General features: G+C 43.4%; 1 protein-coding gene across 2 annotated transcripts; it reads right to left on the reverse strand.

Moving 5' to 3' along the window:
* Positions 1-4,220: 4,220 nt before the first annotated feature.
* Positions 4,221-21,064, reverse strand: DDX18 (DEAD-box helicase 18). 2 transcript variants are annotated; one of them, XM_081051545.1, is made up of 14 exons: positions 20,904-21,064; positions 18,785-19,162; positions 16,492-16,632; positions 14,953-15,088; positions 14,484-14,584; positions 14,163-14,362; positions 13,952-14,066; positions 11,703-11,842; positions 10,669-10,830; positions 10,194-10,346; positions 9,405-9,518; positions 7,702-7,758; positions 7,180-7,357; positions 4,221-6,105 (listed from the first exon to the last, which is right to left on the reverse strand). In XM_081051545.1, exons 1-14 carry the CDS (start codon positions 20,986-20,988, stop codon positions 5,963-5,965), a joined length of 2,103 nt encoding a protein of 700 aa, XP_080907671.1. In that variant the 5' UTR covers positions 20,989-21,064; the 3' UTR covers positions 4,221-5,962. The 2 variants fall into 2 exon arrangements, with proteins under 2 accessions (XP_080907671.1, XP_080907672.1); XM_081051546.1 differs by lacking the exon at positions 7,702-7,758 and having other exon boundaries at positions 4,227-6,105.
* Between the last annotated feature and the right edge of the window lie 524 nt (positions 21,065-21,588).

Here is a 21,588-nt window from a genome sequence, read left to right on the forward strand (position 1 = left end):
GTAAGAGCAAGCTGGGAGCGTGATGGGGCCAGGCCAGTGTTTGTCCCTGCTCTTCCCCTACTCCGTCCTCTTTCCTGTGGCTGGGGAAAGGAGCCCCCTAGAGCCCTCCTCTGCCAACAAAATGAAGACCAAGCACCCCCGCCCCCGCCCCCCATCCCCCAGGATCTAATGTAGAGGTGCCAGCGGGAGCGCAGCGCCCATGGTGGTGGTGTCTCCGTCAGCCCTGGCTGCAGGCCCTCTGATGGAAGGTTTGGGAATCACAGAAACGTGAGACACCCGGAGATATTTGTGTGTGTGGGGGTGTGTGGAGGGGTGGGTGGGGGGGTTGGGGGTCGAAAGCATGGATCTAACTAGGACGTTCTGATGGTAGGGAGAGGGCATGAGAAAGGGGGCAAGTCCTAGAAAACACTGCTTTCTTTGTTTCTGTCCGCTCCGCTTTTCTGACGTTCTTGGTAATAGCATCCGTAGTGGTCATTTCTGAGAGCTGACTTCCCCAACCTGTGCTAAATGCTTCTCGTGCCCTATAGCATTGAATCCTGCAGATCCCGTCACTTCCTCCCTTTCTACAGATCAGGAAACTGAGGCCCACAGAGGGAAGGAACCTGCTCAAAGCCACACAGAGACTGGGGGAGCCAGGATTCACACAGGTTCTGCCTAAGACACTGCTGCCCTGGGAGGACCGAGGACTGCCCGCACCGCCCTTTCCTAGCACAGGCGTGCTTGGGGCTCAGCGTCACGGCGAAGGCCCCACTTCTTCCTGTCTCCAAACTCCTCAGACCCAGACCAGCTTCTCCATGACGTGTGACGTTTGCCACTGGTTCTTCCTTTGACTCATCCTTGCCCTATGTTTCAAGTGTTGATGGCTCCAAACCATTTTCTTTGCGTTAAGGAAACATGAAGTCTCCAGGAAAGGAAAGCGTCAATGGTGGGAAGCAACCTGGACATTTTACCCACCAGCAGAGGGACAGATAGAAAGCAAATCTGAGAATCACTGGAAGTTAGAGGGGCCTTAGTGGTTAAGTCTGTAGAATCTTAGTTATGAGCAACGAAGAGCCACTCTGAATGATTTAAACTGAGAAGGAATTAAGTGAGATGATAGATGGCTGGAGAAGCTGGCTGGCTTGGAAAACAGACAGGGACGGGGCGGGTGGATAAGGGGCAGGACCATGCCCACTGTCACCCCACTCTGGGGTTAAGCACTGCTGTTGCCTGGCGCCACAGCTGGATGTTCTGCTCCAGAGGTGGCTGCCTCTGGAAGTTGGATGAAAAAGCCGCCACCTGCTTCTACTCCTTTATTAGTACCTGTTTCAGAGTCTGAGGCAGGTACCTGATTGGTCAAACGTAAGTCACAGCCCAGGCTGCAAGGAGGCTTTTTAGCTTTTCTGAGGGGGAGTGATCTCCACGACCCACCAGGACTTAAATGGCACGGTCTCCAAACACAGGAAGGTTAGACACTGGGCAGCCTCTCAAACGCAAAGTCACTACAACGGTAGTCATCCAGTTAAAAACTTTCCCGTCCCCCACTACATTACAGATGAAGGTGCTGAATCCTAGAGGGGAGAATGGCTTTCTTCAGAAAGATGGGTGACTAAGGTAAATCGGTTTCATCTCCTGTGCCAACACCAATCAACTGAATTCCAGTTAATTGGAGCACTACTGGGAAATCTCCAGGCTTCGACTGGCTGGGGGAGGCACAGGCCCTGGTGGTTATGGTGTCTCACACTGCGCTGTTCCAAGCAAAAGACAGTCAAACTAAAGCACAACTGTTTCCCTCTGGAAAGCCCGAGTCAGTGCATCTCCTCTGGGCCACACGTTCGTTGATGACTAAACATACTAACACCATTTCCTGCATTGGGCATTTTCACTTTGTAAGATACCAGCAAGTGGCTATACAAGGTGTGACAGGAAAATAAGGTGAATGTTTAAATTAAAAAATTTATTACAATAAAAGACACATTGCCATTAATCCCCCCTCTTCAAACACTTATCCCATCGTTCTTGCCACGTTCTGAAGCAGTTCTGAAAGTCCTCTTTCATGAGTGTCTTTAGTTGTGCTGTCATGGCTGCCTCGATGTCATGAATCGAATCAAAATGTTTACCTTTCATGGTCATTTTGACGTTGGGCAAGAGCCAGAAGTCGCATAGTGCCAGATCCGGTGAATAAGGTCACACCACAGTTTTTGACAGAACTTGCCATATACCAGAAGTGACGTGTGACATGGAGCCTTTCCATTGTGATCACAACATACAGCGAATGCTGCTGCTGAGTGCCATCCAACGGAAAGGCAGGGATCAATATGGGAAGTGGTGTGTCGAACGTTCGTAACTGTGACAAGTTTCAACTTGTTTGGTGCAGTCGGGTGTGAGCTGCGGTTGAGAGGTATTTTAAAGTGTGTAATACATCTTCCTCCATGATAACGTTCCATGTCACACATCACTTCTGGTATATGGCAATTTCTGTGAAATAAAAACATTACAGTGTGTCCTCATCTACCTTATTCACCAGATTTGGCACCGTGCAACTTCTGGTTCTTCCTCCAAGTCAAAATGATTGAAGACATGGAGGCAGCCATGACAGTGCAACTACAGACACTCACAAAAGACACCAGAAGCGCTTCAGAAAGTGACAAGAACGGTGGGATAAGTGTGTGTGGTGAGGAGGAGTATTTTGAGGGGGATTAATGGCAGTCTTACTGTAATAAACTGTTAAACATTCACTGTGTTGTTTGATCACACCTCATATGTACATCAATTCTAGATTGGATGTTACCAGACCTGGATGAACAGGAGAACCAGTGATTCCTCTGCCCTGCCAAAGGCCTAAATCAGAATATCGTGGGCATGGGGCAAGAAACGTCTTTTTAAAAATCTGTTTATGTGGCCCAACAGGCATTTGGGAACTCACTTCCCAGGACAGAATCCTGCCTTCAGAGAAGGTTCCATCATCTTTTTATCAGCTGAAGTCCACCAAACTCAAGGACGCAGAATTTCCAGGCTTAGAAATAGCTGGAATATTTATAATCTCTACCTCTATCACCACTTGGAAAACAACGTAATTTTTACAACACCTCTCTACCTTCTCTAGACTCTAAGCAGGATGAGCTGTCACAGGCTTCTCTGTCCTCTGCAGTTCCTGACACCTAAGAGGCTTTTCATTTATGACTCTGGGTTATCTAATTGTACTTAGTTGTTCCCTCCGCCTAATACGCAGTACAAATCAGAGTAGCCTTGAAAACTGCATTAACCTGACAGTTGCCTTAGGAAGGTGCTGCAGGATTGGAAAACTTTCCAAAACTTGGGTCTGATCTTCAGAACTGCAGGGCATCCAGACTATCAGAAATCCTTAGTTTGTACTCCAAAGGCACAAGTGGGCTCAGGATTTTTGATGAATCCCTGTTGGGCAGCAAACTTTCCTTGTAGGATGTATATACATTAATACATACAGCTCATGAGTACTGCGTGCCAGGCACTGTCCTAAGACTCTCCATGTTAGCTCAGTCAATTCTCACCACTTTATAAAGTATGTTTATTACTTTGCTTTACTCACTTAACGGGCACAGAAAATAAAGAGGTACAGCTGGAATTTGAATCCAGGTATCCTGGTTCCAGAGCATTCATTTAACTACTACATACAATTGAATAAACAAGATCCTTTCTTGGATATCTTGAATTCAGCTTTACATTAATTAACCTGGCCAGTGAAGACCAAAATAAAATTTGGATACAGCAATGACTTATCGCTTACAGCCCAGAGCACCCAATGGTTTCTATTCGCATGTAGTGACTTGCTTGGCTCCCTGCCCACGCTGCCTAACCTTCCTGGCTAAAGCTAATCTCATCTGTCAACTTAGCAGCCCCATATGTGGCCCCCCCAGCAGCCGTGCACTTAGCACAAGACCTAAGGAGGCCTTCTCCTTGTGAAAATAAGCCCTGCAGATGGTGCTGCCTTGACCTCGTATCTGATTCTAGTACTGGCTCCCTCACATCGGAATCCTGGCCGGGTTGGTCAAATCCGGTTGTCTGGATGTCCCTAGCCTGGGCCATCCTGCCAGCTGAACCTCACGCAGGACTCTCAGCAAGTACCTGAAATAAGCCATTATGAGAGTAGGAACAATCTTTCCACCTTCTGAGAGGAGAGCCAGTCTGGGACAAGCAGGTATCTAGAACCCAAATCCAGACAGACCAAGCAAGGTTAACAAAGCATATTAATAAACAAAATACAAAATTGATGTAATTATTTAATGACATGGGAAAATAACATGTTATGAAACAAGCTGGTCACAAATGGTGGGTAAAGGTTCGCTTTTGATAAAAAAAATTACAATGTCTATAAAACACTGGAAGGTTACGTATCAAAATATGCACAGTATTTAATTCTGTTCAGTCATTAAATATTCTTCCCTTTTGTGTATTTCTTGAAACATGTTTATTTCTGAAACAAAAAAGAAAAACAAGTTACTAGATAAAGTTATTAAACGTCAGAGTCCAGCAATCAAGGTCTGAAACCCAGGACAGGTTCAGCTAGGGTACAGGGGTCGAGCCCATTTTCAGAATACCATTCTTTTCTTTTCCTTCTGGAAAGGCATCTAGTAGACTCTCCTCTACATTTGATGTTCTCTGTGTACTTAACATTTAACAGAAATCTATGAATACTAATTGGCATTAACAGTAAAATGATGCTATGAACTTTGGTTTTAAAATGCTACAAAATGTATTAGATTGGTGCAAAAATAACTGCGGTTTTTGCAATTGTTTTTAACCCTTTTGTAGTTATGAAGCACACTAGAAAGACAACATAAAACACCTTAACACACTAGAAATCAAGAACTCCTACAACGAAAAGCCCCATCTGACTAAACCCCTGGGTTTGCTGCTTTTTGACTTCTGTTCACTTTCAATTTTCACTGCAAATCTATTTTTTTTTTTTTTACACAGTACAAATGACCTTATTGATTGCAACTGGAAGGGGAACAGGAAGGGATACGACAGCTCCGGCTCCAGGGGCACCTGCAGACTTCGTCGCAGCCCTCAAAAATTGCAGATCTATTTGTTTCATGGATCTAGACGAGGTCATTTTTTCTCTCAAAAATATCCTTTGCCTTCTAAGTACTCTGCAGAGTTGAAAGGGCTCACTAAAACCCAAGCCACCCGAAACAAAAAAGTTTGAGTGTCATCCACCACTCTTTGTGTCTATTTTTAAGTCTTTGCTAAATTACCACAAGAACAGCAGATTACACCTACATTGGTATAAACGAGGCTCAAAAATCTCAACTCTCCCTCTGTCCCAAAAGTCAGAACTGCTAGGAGCACTTTATTCAAATAACAACGATAATCCATTATTTCCTGTTCTTCAAACGATAAAATCTGGGAAAGGCTCATTGTTTTAAAATCTTGCATATATAAAAATCGATGCCACCTTTAGCTGAAGGTACTTCTTTCCAAAAGCTCTCCACCTTTTTACATGGCAGCATATTCAGGAGGGGCCAAGAACTACCATTAAGGTCCAAAGAACCACCAAAACCAAAAAACTAAACCGAGGCAATTTCCTGCACCACCACCACCACCACCTTCTGTCCAGTGTTGCAGGGTATCAGCCTTACAGCAGGTTGGTATAGCAATACATGCCACAAAAATCTTCAGACACCAAGAAGAAAAATACAAAAGGAATTACATCAAAATAAGGACATATGGGGAAAACGATTTAAAGTATTCTATCATCACAACAAAGACTAAAAAGATCCCTTTGCTTTATGCTGGGGCAATCAAGAAAAACTGAACCCTGTTTTATATTCCAAAATAAGAGATTTGCTGGAAATATCACTCTTCAATGCTTTCAACCCAAGTCAATTCATACTCTTGTCAGGTGAGTCCGAATCCTAGAGCTACAAAAATTCCTTTGTTAGAGCAAGGGAAAAAAACCCCATCTCGGCACAAAGCTCTTTCAGATTAAAGGAAGGTGTCTTCAGTGAGAGAACTGCCTGCTGTCGGATGACTTCCTGCTGATGTGTTTGAAGATTTTGGACTTCTCGACTTTCCTGGGTTTCTGGTAGCCGAACCCGCCGCCGCCTCCTCTCTTTCGAAGCTTGCCTTCATTGCTGTTCACATCTGAAGGTGAGGTTAAGGAGATCAACCCACACAGAGGTCACCCTCCAATCTGACATCTACACGGAGAGCCCGGCCGCGGGACTGTCCCTCCACCACCACCTTGCTTGGACCATGAAAACTATGCACGTGAACAAGCCTATGCAACACATTTCCCGGCAATCAGGAGTGGCATGTGACCGTGGACTGAAATCAGCAGGTCTGATTTTAAGCACTAGTCATACAATTTTCTCCACACAATGAGACTCAAGACAATTACTTATAAGGAGTTATGAGGTAAATCATCAAGTTTATAGGAACATATTAAAAAACACCACTAGTGTCAAAACAAATGACTTTCACCTCTGTTCAGGCTGATTCAAGAATGCCTAACCAAGTGAAGTCGTTCTTTTCACACGATTCAACATGCAGACAGTTACTCAATGCCTACAACGGGGACAGGACCCAAATTTGGTCTCCTAGTCCCTTCAGCAGTTAACACCACAGCGTTAATGAACAGGCCTCACCTCTGCCGCTTCGGTCTCTTCTGTTGAAAATGTAATAAAGCACACGTTATAAATCGCAAAAGCAGCAATTTAAGATATTCCCTTTGCCTTATATCTTGAGTTAGCACTTCAGTTTTATTTTCTTTTGCTGATCTTGCAACTTCCCTGTATGAAACCCTTTAACGGCTCTGAGAGGATAAAAGCTTTGCAAGGTCCTGTCTCCTTTCTTCAGCTCCAGGGCATCCTGCTCCTTCACGGACCTTGTACAGTGAAGCCTCACAAGCCCTGAGCCCTGCCATTTTCCCCTGTGCTTCTCTCTGGACTGCACAGCTCCCTCTGGCTCTCAGTCTGCCAGTTATGTTCCTGTCTGTTTTAAGGCCGAGTCATAACTCTCGTTTCCGTAACCCTCACTCCAGCCACTCCTCCCTGCCCACTCGGCGCTAGCACCGACAGCAGACACTGAGCAGGCTAACAGTGGGGCCTCCAGCCTGCAGCCGAAGCCACACCACCCAGGGCGATGCCCAAATGCCCCGTGGTCAAGCTCTGGTCCCTGAGTTCCCGCATGAACTCATCACAACAAGGAAAAGGATACTCAGGTCAACAAAAGGAGGCACCTTGAAACCGAATGACAGCGCAACCTGAGGCAAATTTAAGTTGTTAACATTAAAGATCTGTTTCAGAGAATGGGAATCATATGCTCGGATGTATGACTTATACGCTTCCTGGGCTGACTTATGAAGGAAGTAGTTCTTTTCAATCAATTTTTCAAGCTGAAATAGAAAAAAAACCCCAAAAAACATTGGTTTTAGTAAAATAAAAAAGCAGATTTCATATATATTAGAACAAAATCATCCCACAAAAAATATCTGTCCCAATACACTTGCTTCAATATCTGCAAAACGTTAATTCAGAATAATTACAAAGTTCTTGTGGGTGTGGTCTGAAACGAGGCAGAGCACAGGAGTGTGGTAACCAACACAGCAGGAGACCGGAAAGACTGCATGTGCAAGCTTCTCCTTTATGAGAAGGGAGACTCGGAGTTCAACCACTGCCAGTGGAACACTACACAGGCAATGCTGGGATGAGGTGCAGGCTGACCCCCAAAGAAGCATACCTGAGACTGAATATCAGAAATTTTGGACCAGGAAAACTCGAATTCACTTAATGGAACCTAGAAAACCAAAGCACGAAGATTAGCAAAATGGGACCCATCAACATTCAAACAGTTAGAGGATGAGACAAGTCACAGAGTCTATGAACAGACAGGAAATGGTGGGGCCAGGCAGCAACGGTGTCACTGCAGCTTGTTAGGCACTGACGAGATGACAGAGACCAGGCCTGTGGGATTCCCTTGGCAGAGACCTCTGCGCCCTCGTCTCCCAATGCCAATGGAAAAGTCTTATCTTACCTCACGAATGGCACACAAATTGTGCCATGGAACCTTCCAAAAAGGAAGGGTGAGGAACCAGACAGGGATGAGTCCATGAAGCCCTTTACTGTAAATCAGGATCTCTACACTGAGGAAGCAGCCTGACGCTCTTAGTTAGAAGGACCGAGAACTCTTCTCTCCGTCAGGAGAGCTGCTCTAACACAACACTGCCCTGTGACTGGGACTTGTGACACCAGAAGTCATAGTGATTATAAATTCCTACAGGAAAGATCTTTATCGGCCATCACTTATTAGGTAACTGGAAAAGTGCCGGACCTGTGCAAGGTGCTGGGGTGAAAAATAGCAGCCCATGTCACAGCCCGTCCTCAGAGAGCTGGCAGTCTTGTGGGGGAGACAGATAATAAGACAGCAATTCAGCGAGCACACCTGCTGTGGGAATATGAAGGGGGGCTGATCAGTAAAGGCTTCCCAGAAGAGACAACAGTTAGATGAAACCAGAGGCAATGTAGAGAACCAGGAAAAGGGCATTCTGGAGAAAAAGTGCAAAGGCTGTAGGGCAATTTGTAAGAGCTGCACCTAGCTGCTAGGCAGAGGAAAATCCACTTGGCAAGACTGTGCCAGGGAAGCGAACAAGGAAGCAAATGTCTGGGAAGAGAAGGCCTGGTAAGTAGTCACAAGATTAGCAACAAAGAGGCCACTTATCATTCTAACGAATTCAGATTTGGTGGGATGCAATGAGGCCAAAGTTAGATTAGGGTGGGTTGCAGAACAGGGTCAGAAGAAAATAAGTAGAGAAAATATAAACCACTTTTCGAAATAGTAAACTGAAGTAAGGTCACTGGCAGCAGCTGTGCTGGAGGTGGTGAGAGGAGAATGGGTTTAGGGTTGAAGTTATTTTTGTTTATTTTAGTGAGATACTTCAGATGGTAAAGAGCTAACTGCAAAGGAGAGACTGCAGGTAACCGACAGGAATTGACGAATTAGGGACAGCAGAGGTAGGAGAGAATGGGGAGCCCCAGTGCTTCGGGGAAAGTCAGAGGGAAACGTAGGAGGAAGAAGACATGCCGAGAAGAAAGGGAGCCGGAGGTAGACATGGTCAGGCGTGAGGGAGCTGCAAAGGCGTGCAGGCGGTTTCCAACGGGCTGTGGGCATGGGGGAGGACGGACGGGGACACGCGGCACTGCAAGGAACAAGGAGCTCAAGGACTGCGCCCCGTGGGGAGTTTTTTCTGTTCACGTTTCTTGGGACATGCCCACAAGAGTCTCATTTGCTTAACCGCTCGAACAACCGCTCTAATAGCTCTGCAAGGACTCGACTCCTCAGACACATCTAGAAGAAACAGTGCTTAAGGCCATCTGCATCGGCAATAGAGTCCCATCATGAGGAATCCATTCCCAACTTAAGATTTTCTAAGCAAAGACCTTTACCTTCGATTGCTTCAAGTAACGAAGGAAACCCAGTTCTTCAGGGCGCAAAATGAGCAAGGCATGCCCTCTTCCGTTTAGGCCTCTGGCTGTTCTCCCCACACGATGAATGTATTCCTTTGGTGGAGAGAGCAAAGCTGAGTTAACAGGCTGACTTTCACCGGAAGCTGGGGCATCTGCATTTCCAGGACTTGTGTGTTAGCACCGCTGTATGAGACGGTGCCCCTCCCCGTCCCCAGGGCTGTTCTCCGAAGCGAGTCCGTCAGTCCTTCTGCACGCGCCATGCCCAGGGGTAACAGGGCGATGACCGAGGCCAAAGGAAAGCTGGACACGAGAGGCACATTCACTTTGTGATCTAATAAAATGACCAGTAAGTGCGTCTGAACCTCAAAATGGCTTTTTGAAGCCTGTTTAAATGCTGGTTGACAATTTACATAACCTATTGTTTGTTCATAATACTTAATAAAACTTATTTTACTACATATACTAATGTCCTATCTCTATAAGCAAATTTTATATCCTTCTGCTCTTAACAAGTCATTCCAACGTGTAACATTCCCAACTTAAGTCCCACTGATGCCTTTCCAATCTCCTTATGTACCCACTTCGGGTCCTGTAAAAGCCCTAAGTACCATTAGCACCAGAGAAATACTGCCAAGTCACTGTGCACTAGAACATGACTGACTAAGAAAGAGACCTTTGAATGTGCCATGCAGTATTTCTCAGGGAACCTGGAGAGTAAGTGCACGCCTTCACGCAAGTCATTCTGAGAAACCCATGGATGCCGCTGACCTTGGGGTCATCAGGAGGGTCATACTGAACAATCCAGTCGACTTCAGGAATATCCAGCCCTCTAGCTGCCACATCCGTGCACAACAATATCCCCGTGTCCGCATTGCAGAACTGGAAGAATGTGGTCGTGCGCTTGTTTTGCTTCTGCCTTCCCTAGAATCAAATCAAAACATCCATTAGAGGCTGTTTCTGGGTAGTCTAGATATAGAACCCCCAAACTGGGGAGTTGTGAACCTGCTTGATTTCACGTTCACTCCCTGGCCTATATCCTGTTTTCCCAAGTAGATGGCATCTCTTATCCCTCTGTGGTCCTCACCCCTCACCCCAGCAACGCCCCCTCTGGATAGGATCAATTACCCAATGCTCACTGACCTACCCAGAACTATGTTTAGAGGGGAGCAATACCTCAAACCCCACAATCTATACAACTTGGTGAGCATAACTTGTTTTGAATAAACTTTTCATAATCACTTACATGAATGGCCAAGACAGGCAAATCGATGTAGTTCAGCAACTCGTAGTGGTATTTCACGGACTTACAGGATGAAAAGAAGACCATTAGTTTCTTCTTCCGGTTTTTCTTAAGGAATGTAAAGAGCAGGAGGAATCTCTTTTCGGAAGGACACACAACATATCCCTAGAAGTAGTTCAATTGAACAGACACAAAATAACCAGACATTTTCAGTTGCATGAGCCAATATAATTTGATGCAGAGCACAGACATCACGCGTACAGTCATGCATTACCTATAGTGATACTGCCTTCATCGTAACAAAGCGTTTCTAAAACAAGACTAATTTAAGCTCGCTTGACTCCTGTAACTGGCTGTAATCACCAGACACTAAATTCTTTTCATATTTCTGAGATTACTGGTTATCAACAGTTCTTGCAACCATAATATGTTAATATCTCTACTAATCGGAACTCTCAAGACATACCAATGTCTGATTTTTTAAAAGGTCTTTGATAGCAAGATCTCAAATAACCACAGCTTAAGTGCATAGTCCTAAACATGGTATCCAAGCTGGGAGAATATATTTTTAAAAACTAAACAACCCATGAAAGGTTTTTAAGCTAAATCATTACAGAGGTATTTTATTCACCAAAAGACACGATCTTAAAGTTCTCTTTAATCAATCTAGTTTGGATCTTTGTCACTTCATTGTCAGTTTTCTACAGCTACATACCTGAAACCTGTCTCTCCACTTTCTAACTCACCTCTCATCTTAGAGCAAGAGATTATTAAACAACAATTTTTTTTTACTGCATCTCTAACTGATAGTGGTTAACAACGTCTCCCACATGTCAGGAGATATTAAGAGACCGTAAGGAGAGCTGAGTAAATTATTCAGAGTTCAAGATACTTTATACCAAGAGAGCCAGAGATCCAACTTCACTATATTTGAATTAAAAGTTCAATAACCCATCTGCTTTCTAGAGGATCCTCAAAACAATTACAAGGAAAAACCAAAGAAGGTCCTTAAAATTTAAGATATTGACAAAAGGTACCTGCTCAAGACCATCCACTGTTGCATTCGCTTTATCATCATCAACGCCAACATATAATGGCTCCTTTTTCAGAGAAATCCTTGCCAGGTCTTCAACTTTTCGAGTTTGTGTGGCAGAAAAGAGCATGGTCTGTCTGCGTACTGAAACAATACATATGAAAAAATAATCTCAATCTTTCAGAGAATCTTTAGCAATCGCTTCACAAACACAAATGCTCCTAAGCACAAATAACAAGAATGGGAGACATTTTATCACTATAGATATTAAGGGAATAGTATGAACAGCTTTACGTCCATAAATTTGACAACTTAGATGAAATGGACAATTTCCTTGAAAGACAAACTGCTAAAGCTCCCTGAAGAAATAGAAAACCTCAACAGCCTTTTATCTATTAAAGAAATTATAGTTAAAATCTTTATGCAAAGAAAACTCCAGGGGCGCCGGGATGGCTCAGTTGGTTAGAGCACCAGCTCTCAACAACAAGGTTGCTGGTTCAATTCCCGCATGGGATGGTGGGCTGTGCCCCCTGCAACTAAAAAGATTGAAAACGGCGACTGGACTTGAGAGCTGAGCTGCGCCCTCCACAACTAGATTGAAGGACAACAACTTGGAGAAACACACTGTTCCCTAATAATCCCCAATTAAAAACAAAAAACAAAAAAACAAAAAGACAGTCCACCTCTAATGGCCTTCAAAGGTGAATTCTATTAAACATTTATCAATTCTTCACTAACTCTCCAGGACACTCAAGAGAATTTACTTCCCAGCTTACTCTTTGAAGCCAGCCATTACCCTGATACCAAAACTCAACAACTCATGAGCATAGATCCAAAATTTCTAAACAAAATTTTACCAAAGTAAATCCAGTGATATATAAAAAGGATAATGCATCATGACCAAGTGGGGTTTATTTTATGAATGCAGGGTAGTTGGTTTAATATCTGAAAATTAACCAATACAATTTGCCATATTAACAAACTAAAAAACAACATCTGCTCACTTCAACAGATATAGGAAAAGCGTTTGACGAAACTTAACATCTGATTTTTAAAAATCTCAGCAAACCAGGAAACAGAAGAAATTATCCTCAATCTGATAAGGGGCATCTACCAAAAAATCTACAGCTAACATCATACTGAATGGTGAAAGAGTGAATGTTTTCCTCCCTAGTGTAAGGAACAAGACAAAGATGTCTTCTCTTGCCACTTCTATTCAGTACTGTACTGGAAAGAAAAAAATTAAGTGATAATCCCAACCAACCAGATTTATTTTTAGGGAGTATAAATTGACAAACTGATTCTAAACTTTATACAGAAATGCAAAGGATAAGAACAGCCAGAATAATTTTGAAAAAGAACAAAGTTGGGAGTTAATACTACTTAATTTTAAGACTTAACAGGTAGAACTGGAACTCTCCTACACTGCTGATGGGAATGTAAAATGGTACAAGGTAAACATACACTAGCCACTCCACTTCTAGGTAGCTACCCAAGAGAAAAGAAAACATATGTCCATAAAAAAGACTTGCAGATGAATGTTCACAGGAACTTTATAAATCTCTAGAAATGCAAATTGACCTACAGTGACAGAAAACAGATCAACAGTTGCCTGAGAGAGAGATGTGTGTGAGTAGTTGTTGGATGTCGGTGAGGGTTGCTCCTACTGAGGCTGAGAGACAGATTACAAAAGTTCACAAAGAAAATCTGAAGGTTCTGGAGATATTCACTGTATCAATTGTGGTGAAGGTTTTGTAGGCGTAACATCAAAATTTATCCAATTATATATTTAAAATATGTACAGATTATTATGTCAATTATATCCCAATAAAGCATTAAAAAACAAATTGTATCATGAATGGAATCATGGCCTTATTACAGACATAAGCAATTTATGTTATAAGTACTATAACCAAGGTATGTACAACTCAAATATAACACAGAAGACAACAAGTCTATGGCTACCTGGGACACGTTAGATGAAGTAAGAAAAAGTAAAATGGGGTGGTGGGGGCAGACGGGAATGAGATATACGTTTGGACTGTTTAACCATCATAACCTCTAAAACGGGAAAACCACTGTATTAAGTAACTGGTAAGTTTGATGCTCGCATTGCAAACCACCTCTGTAGCTGACTGGCACTATTCAGTTGGCTCCATTAAAGTTCTGGTATTAATAGTTTCCACATAGGAACAACCCTCATCTGCTTCCAACAACTACTTTGCAAACCACATACAGACGCTACCCACTTACTTGGCAGAAGGTTAATAATTTGCTTTAATTCCTCTTCAAACCCAACATCCAAGATACGATCAGCCTCATCAATAACCAGACACTGTAGGTTTTTATACATAAACCCTGGAGTATTCTAAAAAGACAGAGGACAGAGACACTGTTAGGTGTCAAGTCTGTTTCACCCAAGACAATGAGACAGGTACTACTGCACGTAATACTGTTCTCTTACCTGCATATGGTCCAGGAGACGGCCTGGTGTCGCCACAATGATGTTGATCCCATTAGCAAGTTTCTGTGCTTCAGCAGATCTGTTACTGCCACCCATTATTAACCCGTATGTGTGAACATGGTGTGTCATCAGCTCTTTAAGAACACCGAAAGTCTGCATGGCCAGTTCCCTAGTAGGTGACAGAATAAGAACTCCTGTGCCTAAAAAGCAAAAAATAATATATAGTGAAAGTCAAACTGCAGTTATCACCATGAGTCTACAATAGCCGTAATACACTGTAATAAACAGACACTGGCAGAAACAATCAGATCACAGGCTTACCATTCCTGGGCATGAACTTTAACTTAACAATGAGTTCAATTGCAGGGATGAGAAATGCCAGGGTTTTGCCACTGCCTGTTTTTGCAGCCGCTAGAAGATCCCTAAATATTAAAAAGGGAAAGGAGACATTTAGTCTTCTCATTCAACAAGTACTTTCTGAATACCTATCACGTACAATCACATATGTTTTCGGCACCAAGGCTAGAACAGGATCGAGGAAAAGTTCCTACCTCCTCTACCACTAAAATCACCTGGGTTAAACACCTAACTCAGAAATGAGAATCATTCTATGAAACAGGAGTGAACACTTTTCTTCAAACATCAGTAAATCACTTAAAGCTTTTAATGCAGGTTGGATATGTAACCCAACACATAGTGCAAAATCAATAGAACATACTGGCATTTTCTTTCCAAACTACTAGCACTAAAAATAGAGACCCGAATGGCCAAATATCAATGCTACTCATACCTGCCTTCCAGAAGTGGTCTGATACTTTTATGTTGAATTTCAGTCATGTTTGTGAAGCCCATCTCTTTTATAGCCTTCAGAGTGTTCTCGTTGACAAGATTCGATAGAGAAGCAAATGATGTATCCTCAAAAGCTCCTAAAGGGAAGACCGTTTATTATTAGCAAATTTATCTTTTATAATAGTTAATACAGCTACAGCGGCCTAAATTAGTTTTACTGATTGAAAGCATCACTGGGGGTGGAGTCATACTTAGAAACGCTTCTTCCACTAAGACTAAATCCCAACCATCCTATGTAACATTACGAAAAAGACCAGGTACTTCTAAAGTTCCTCCACTGCTGCTGACTGTGCCAACTCCAGAGCCTGAACTGGAACAAAATAATAAAGGGTGCAGGAGGTATAATCAAGGGACTTGTATGAAATGAAAATGCCAAGGCTGAGGAAGGGGACAAGAGTTCAGAGAGAAATGAAATGTTTAGGAAATCGGAAATAAAAAGTGGAAACATTCACTGTAGTAAAAATCGAGGGTGAAGTCAATCAAGAGAGCAAAAATCTCACTCCAGAAAGACAACCGAGAGTCAGATACAACCAGCCAGACTGTTAGACTGAACCCACAAACCAATTGAGTAGCAGTTCTCCAGCGGGGGAAGGCATCAAAACCCCCCAGGAGCTCCCTACCCCAACATGTCCTGGCTACACCGCAGACATTGTCACCTCGGCACTGCTGACACTGTGGACTGGACAATTCTGTTTGGAGACGCTGTGCTATACACTATAGCACGTTCTGCAGCAGCCCTGACCTCTACCAACTAGACGCCTGCCCCCAGTTCTGACAACCAAAAATGTTGGTGGCCAACCCTCAGATTTGCCTGCGACAGAGGAGGTTTACAGGATGCTGACCTTTCAGTGCTAAAACTGGTCAAGTTCTAGGCAAACTAGGATGAGCCGGGCACCCTAACTCGGAGGCAAAAATTGCCCTGGTTGAGAACCAGTGATAGCATTTGCAATTCTGATTAAGCAAGTCTGGGGTTGGGCTGCACTATTTTAACAAACAAAACCACTCAAGTAACTCCTAGACATTTCTGGTTAGGAGCAACTGATTCTAGTCTAAACTCTTGACTTTACAGATAAAGAAACAAGGGCCAAAAAAGAGTAACCTGATACAAGTCCTTCAATAATGTTAATTCTTCCCTCCCTCCCTAGTAACTGAGCCAGTGTTAAACTTTCTCCAGACTTATGGACCAATGGTTTTCTACTACAACAGGGAACGAGCTTTAGAAAATGATAAACCAAAAGAACAAATGACCCCAGAAGCTGTTTGTGTGTATTATCAAAATAGTTAGTGCCAGGACTAAAGAAAAGGAAAAAACAGAAAGAAACAACAACGTGGGAGCTAAAAAGCAGCACTTAAGATATAAAAACATTTCTTGTGACTACTTACTTTTTCCAGGTAAAAGTCACATTGGAACCTTCACATTTTATAATTTAGAGAGGTATGACATTTTAAAGACCTATCTGGAAAATGCTCTGGAAGTTACCTGTCACTCCCAGGGGCAGGCTGGGCACTTCGCTGTCCTCTTCCTCGGCATCTGACTTCTCCACCCTGTGTTCCGTTTCTCCAGAAGCCTGGGAACCTTCTTCAGGCTCCTCTTTGTCTTCCGTTTTTGCTTTTTTGGTATCTGGTTTTAAAGAACAAAACCCAATTTTTTTTCTTAAAATAAAAATACCAAATCAGATTACAAAATAAAAGCTGTGAGATGCCAAAATGCTATTTTCAAAAGCTTAATACATTTTCAGTTTTCATTTGTTAAGAATGTCTCTTTCATGATTAAAGATTTAGTTATATTTAAAAACGCAGGGAGACGTGCAGATTTACCAACAATACTTTATTTTTTAGGATTCTTAATGCATTATACTATCTTAAGTGACCAAGACATTTTTTTAAAAGTTGAACTAAACAATTTAAGTATTCTAATTTCACCAAGTTTTACATATTTCACTGAGAAAAAAAAGGGCATGTTGTTAGTATGTTGTTGTTGCTGTTTTTAAAAACTCAAAAACAAGCACTCATTTTCCACCCATGCCATTCAACATACGTTTTCTATAAAAGCTAATTTTGTTTGAAAGATGAACAGGCTGTTCACGTTACAGAGCTAGACTACAAAGCAAGGGCAATAATCCACACAGGGGATAACAGAAACTGGCCTGGTTCTTGAACTTCAGTGGTGAAGGGAGTGACGGTAAGGCCTTCTGGCTTTTCACTTCTACATTCACAACTTTCGTAATGGGGTCCTAAACTACCTTTCCAGTCCTACCTCCGATGTTCTTAAATGTTCCACTGTGTCAAATCGGTTAATTACCATGCTGGGCTCTTATCAATTTAGCTAGTGTATCAGGTCAGAACTAAACTAGCCCAGAACTCAGGACTCTTTGTAGCCCAGGACAGGCCTCTTCCTTGGACCTTACTACCACATTTCTGGGATATGGTCGACTCTGTAGGGTCCCCAAGTTCAAAACCCATGAATATCATCAGCTGGTCTTCATGGCTTATCACTTCTGTTTCCCTTAAAATAGTTCTTGAAGTTTACCAATAGGGCTCAAACTCCCAGCCCTGTGATTCAATGCTTGAGGGTAGAAAAATACCACCTCCTTAGGCATACTCAGAACAAGAATCCTAAAGGCACTAATAATTTCTGAATAAGATTACAACCACTTTAAATAAAAACTGTAATGTCTTATTTTCATGCTTTTCTCTAATTTTTTTTCATTTTTGATTAAGCAATTTCTTGTAACCTACAAATGTATTAGTCTGTAGGCAACATGAAGACAGCCATGCATGTTTGGAAAAGTTCAAAGCTCCTTTCTAAATGAAACCTTTATTTCAGATAAGACAGATGGATAGGATATTCTAAACCAGGTGTTAGCAAAACTTTTTTTCTAAAGGGCCAGACAGTAAATATTTCAAGATTTATTGAAATATTTACTGATACCTACGGTCTCTGTTACTATAAAGACCAAGTAAACAAATGGGTATCACATTGTTCCAATAAAGCTTTATTTACAAACATAGGTGGAAGGCTGAATAGTTTGCTGACACCTGTTCTACCTTCCCTTGAAATCTCTGTGCTCACGTCTCAATTAAAATGCCTATTCTTTTACGTAAGCTTATTCAAATCCAACCATCTTCCAAAAGAAAACAGCCCTTCACTTCCCCTTTAATACTATTCTGGCCATTTTACTCACCTGATAAATGGGATAATGCCCATTTATTCAGGCGTTTCCTAACTGCTATTTCATACACTTTACATATCCAAACTATCACTAAGTCTCTTTTCAAAGGGAGGAATTTATGGTAGGAAGAAGGAATGGGGCAAAATAGAGGGAAGTAAAAAGAATCATTAATGTACAGTCTCTGGGTACATAAAAGTATGAGAAGGTAAGAGTCTACGACCAGCCCAGATTTCTTTAGCATAATTCCATAATTGTTTGCAAATAGGTAAACCTAACACTATGCCATAGTATGTTGTGTTCATCACAATAAGCCCAGTGAAGAGCAAATTTCTAAACTTCTAAGGAAATTCTTATTTAAGTGTGAGATTTTATTCAAGGTTGTTAAAGAATGTAAAAGCATGACACATTGCTCAATATTTTGAGAAAAGTTAAAATCCCCCCACCCGTCTGTTTCCTTTAGTTTCCAGGGCTACTTTCTGGTATACTAGTGGGTATAGGGTTCTTGCATGGCATGTGGATACAATAGTAACACAGGGACGATAGAATGACAACTGAAAAACAGTGTGAACGGCTTAAATTCAAATACAATGAAATGCTTACCAGGCCCAGCATCATCCACCATTTTCCTCTTTTTCTTCTTCTTCTTTTTCTTCTTCGATTCTGGATTAGGAGACTGTGTTGCTGCTTCCCCATTGGTTATTATGGTCAATTTCTTGGATTTTTTAACTTTTACATTTTCCACTATTTCTTTAGATACATTCCCATTTTGGGCTTCTGACAAGCCCACATTCATAGACTGTTTTAGGGATTTTTTAACTTTCCCACCTCCTACTGTTTCTTTAGATATATCTCCATTTTGGGCTTCTGACGAGACCACATTCACAGACTGTTTTAGGGATTTTTTAACCTTTCCACCTCTCACTGTTTCTTCAGACACATCTCCATTTTGAGTTTCTGATAGGCTCACATCCGAGGCCCCTGTTCAAAAACAGAAAATATTGTAACAAAGAAGGGGAGGTTTACTTAGAAACACTGGAATCCCAAAGGAGAAATGCCATGGGGTTCAGAAGTGAAATGATTTAGCCTTTAATTCCCTTTCATACACAGTTCCATCCTCACTTAATTGATAGGTTCTTGGAACTGCAGAGAAAGGACACATAGGCTAATTGACATAAACAAGAGTTAAGTTCCTATGGCATCTCATTAATGTTACAACAAAATGACACTGAACAAAACGACATTATTCGAGGACCTGCTGCACATCATTATAACTAGTTGTAATTTTATGGTGTTCCGCTCAGGACAAGTAATTCCCTTTTCAAAAAAATACTGGAAAAGGGAAAGCTCCATTGATTTATTAACTTTATAAACAACAACACACCTCTGTCCTTAGGAAGTTAAGAGAGTCCGGGACAGGAAAACTTCGTGAGGCTAAATATTTAAACAGCTGGGGCCAGACAATGGCAGTGACAAAATATACACTGTGATATAGGTATTTGATAACTATATGACTGACACATCAAACACAATTTACACCTTATTTACACAACTACTGCTTCTCATACTAGTACAACTTCAAAACATGCACCCTCAACTTTGCTAGGTGGTAGTGAACTGAAAATTGTTGATGAAACCACTTTTTTTGTCCCAATACTTACGATATATAAATACATGAGAATGGCTTTAGAAGTTTCCATATTTATATACAGAAAAAGATAACGCCGTCTTTTACTTTAATCGTTACCTTTAACTACCAAAAGATCTCGTAATGCTGTGTTAGTCTCTAAGAACTGGAAACGTCAGGGAACTTCAAACACTTGATTCCTAAAACCCACGAACCTTCCCTCTCTTCCTGGATTTCTTTCCATCAACTCATCTCTGCTGAAAACCAGCTGGTGCTACAGCACCGGGCCTCCAACGAGGGGGTTTGCATCTTAGTCCACAGGACCCAACAAGGTCGAGATGTCTGGCTCACCATCGGGAACCCAGGGCTGCAAATAAGGGAGGAGAGCGTGGCGACATTCGGGTAAAACCCTTTTTAATTAAGTCTTTGTGCAAGGTGTAAATGTGTGAAAGCTCTTAGGGGGTTTATGAGCTGACGCCGGAAGTGACGGGAAGACACAGCAGGGCAGAGGCGAAGCACTGCACGTGAGCGTGTAAGACACGCCGAGCCGTCCGCGTTCCAGGGCGAGGGGAGGAGGGTCGGGGAAGGCGACGGCACCGGGAAGCTTTGCGGCACGAGCGACAAGGAGCCTCCTTTGCAGAAACACATTCCAGGAGGACGTGCATGCGAAGCGCCGAGAGGGGAGGCTCCACGTGTGTGACTGGAAGCGGGTGGCGGTGGGGATGCGGTGCGCGCCGCAGGTGGGGAGGGAGTCAAAATGCGGCGGTGGGGGTGGGAGGGGCCGGTTTGGCGGGAAGAACCCCGGCTGCCGGGAAGGGAGCGCAGGGGTCCGCTGCCCCCGCTCCCTCCGGAGAGACGTGACGATCAGCCAGGGGACGGGCACGCGTGAGGCCACGGGGCGCGCCTACGTCTTCTCGGGATCCCACGCGAGTCTGCCCCGGGCCGCCTGTTCACTCTCAACACGCACACGTGCTCTAAGGACAGCTGTCCGCGCCACCCCGGCGCCGCTCCGCCCCGCCGTCGCCCCAGCGCGCCACGGCCCACGCGTGGGCGCCCTCAGCCACCGAGGCCGCCGCGAAGCTTAGCGCATCTCACCCTGGAGCTTTAGGTTTCGCTGTCGCAGTTTGAGGTTTCGCTTCTCGATCTTCTTGCGCAGGAGTTTCATCGGCAGATGAGACATGTTGTCTGCGAAGCGCCTTCGGCGCAGCGGCACCGCACACACACTCTCAACTCTCCCGGGGGGCGTTACTTCCGGTCGGGCCGCGCCGCCGCAGCTCCGCCAGCCGGAAATACGTCACAGGAAACGCTCGAGGCCTGCGGAGAGAAAACGCGTCCCGGGTGGCAAAGCTTGCAGGCGCTTGCTCTCCCTTGGCTACGGAATTCTCTGCAGCGCCCCCTGTGGCCGTGGAGGCCCGGGCCTGCGCCGGGCTCCCACTGCGCCCTAGTTGGCCCGGTGTCCGGGCGGTTGGGAGTCCTCGTAGCGTTTGACCTACCTCCCGGGGAAACGGAAGAAACAAAACCCCGCGGAGGGCGCAGAGTCTCCAGTTTTGGGTTCTTGACCTCTTTGGGTCCTGGACAACTTGGAAAATTGAATAAAACCTAAGTTTCGCGTGTGTGTGTGTTTCCAAACTTGTTTGTCCACTCTCCTTAATGAGAAATATACTTTCCATGTCACTTGGTACACACAGACACAAATATAACGTTTCTCAAAGCCTTCCTCTTGTGTTTCACTCTGACATTTTTCCTTCCATTCCATTCATTCCATCATATATTATTCTAT

Source organism: Rhinolophus hipposideros, assembly GCF_964194185.1.
Source record: "Rhinolophus hipposideros genome assembly, chromosome: 6".
NCBI lineage: Eukaryota > Metazoa > Chordata > Mammalia > Chiroptera > Rhinolophidae > Rhinolophus > Rhinolophus hipposideros.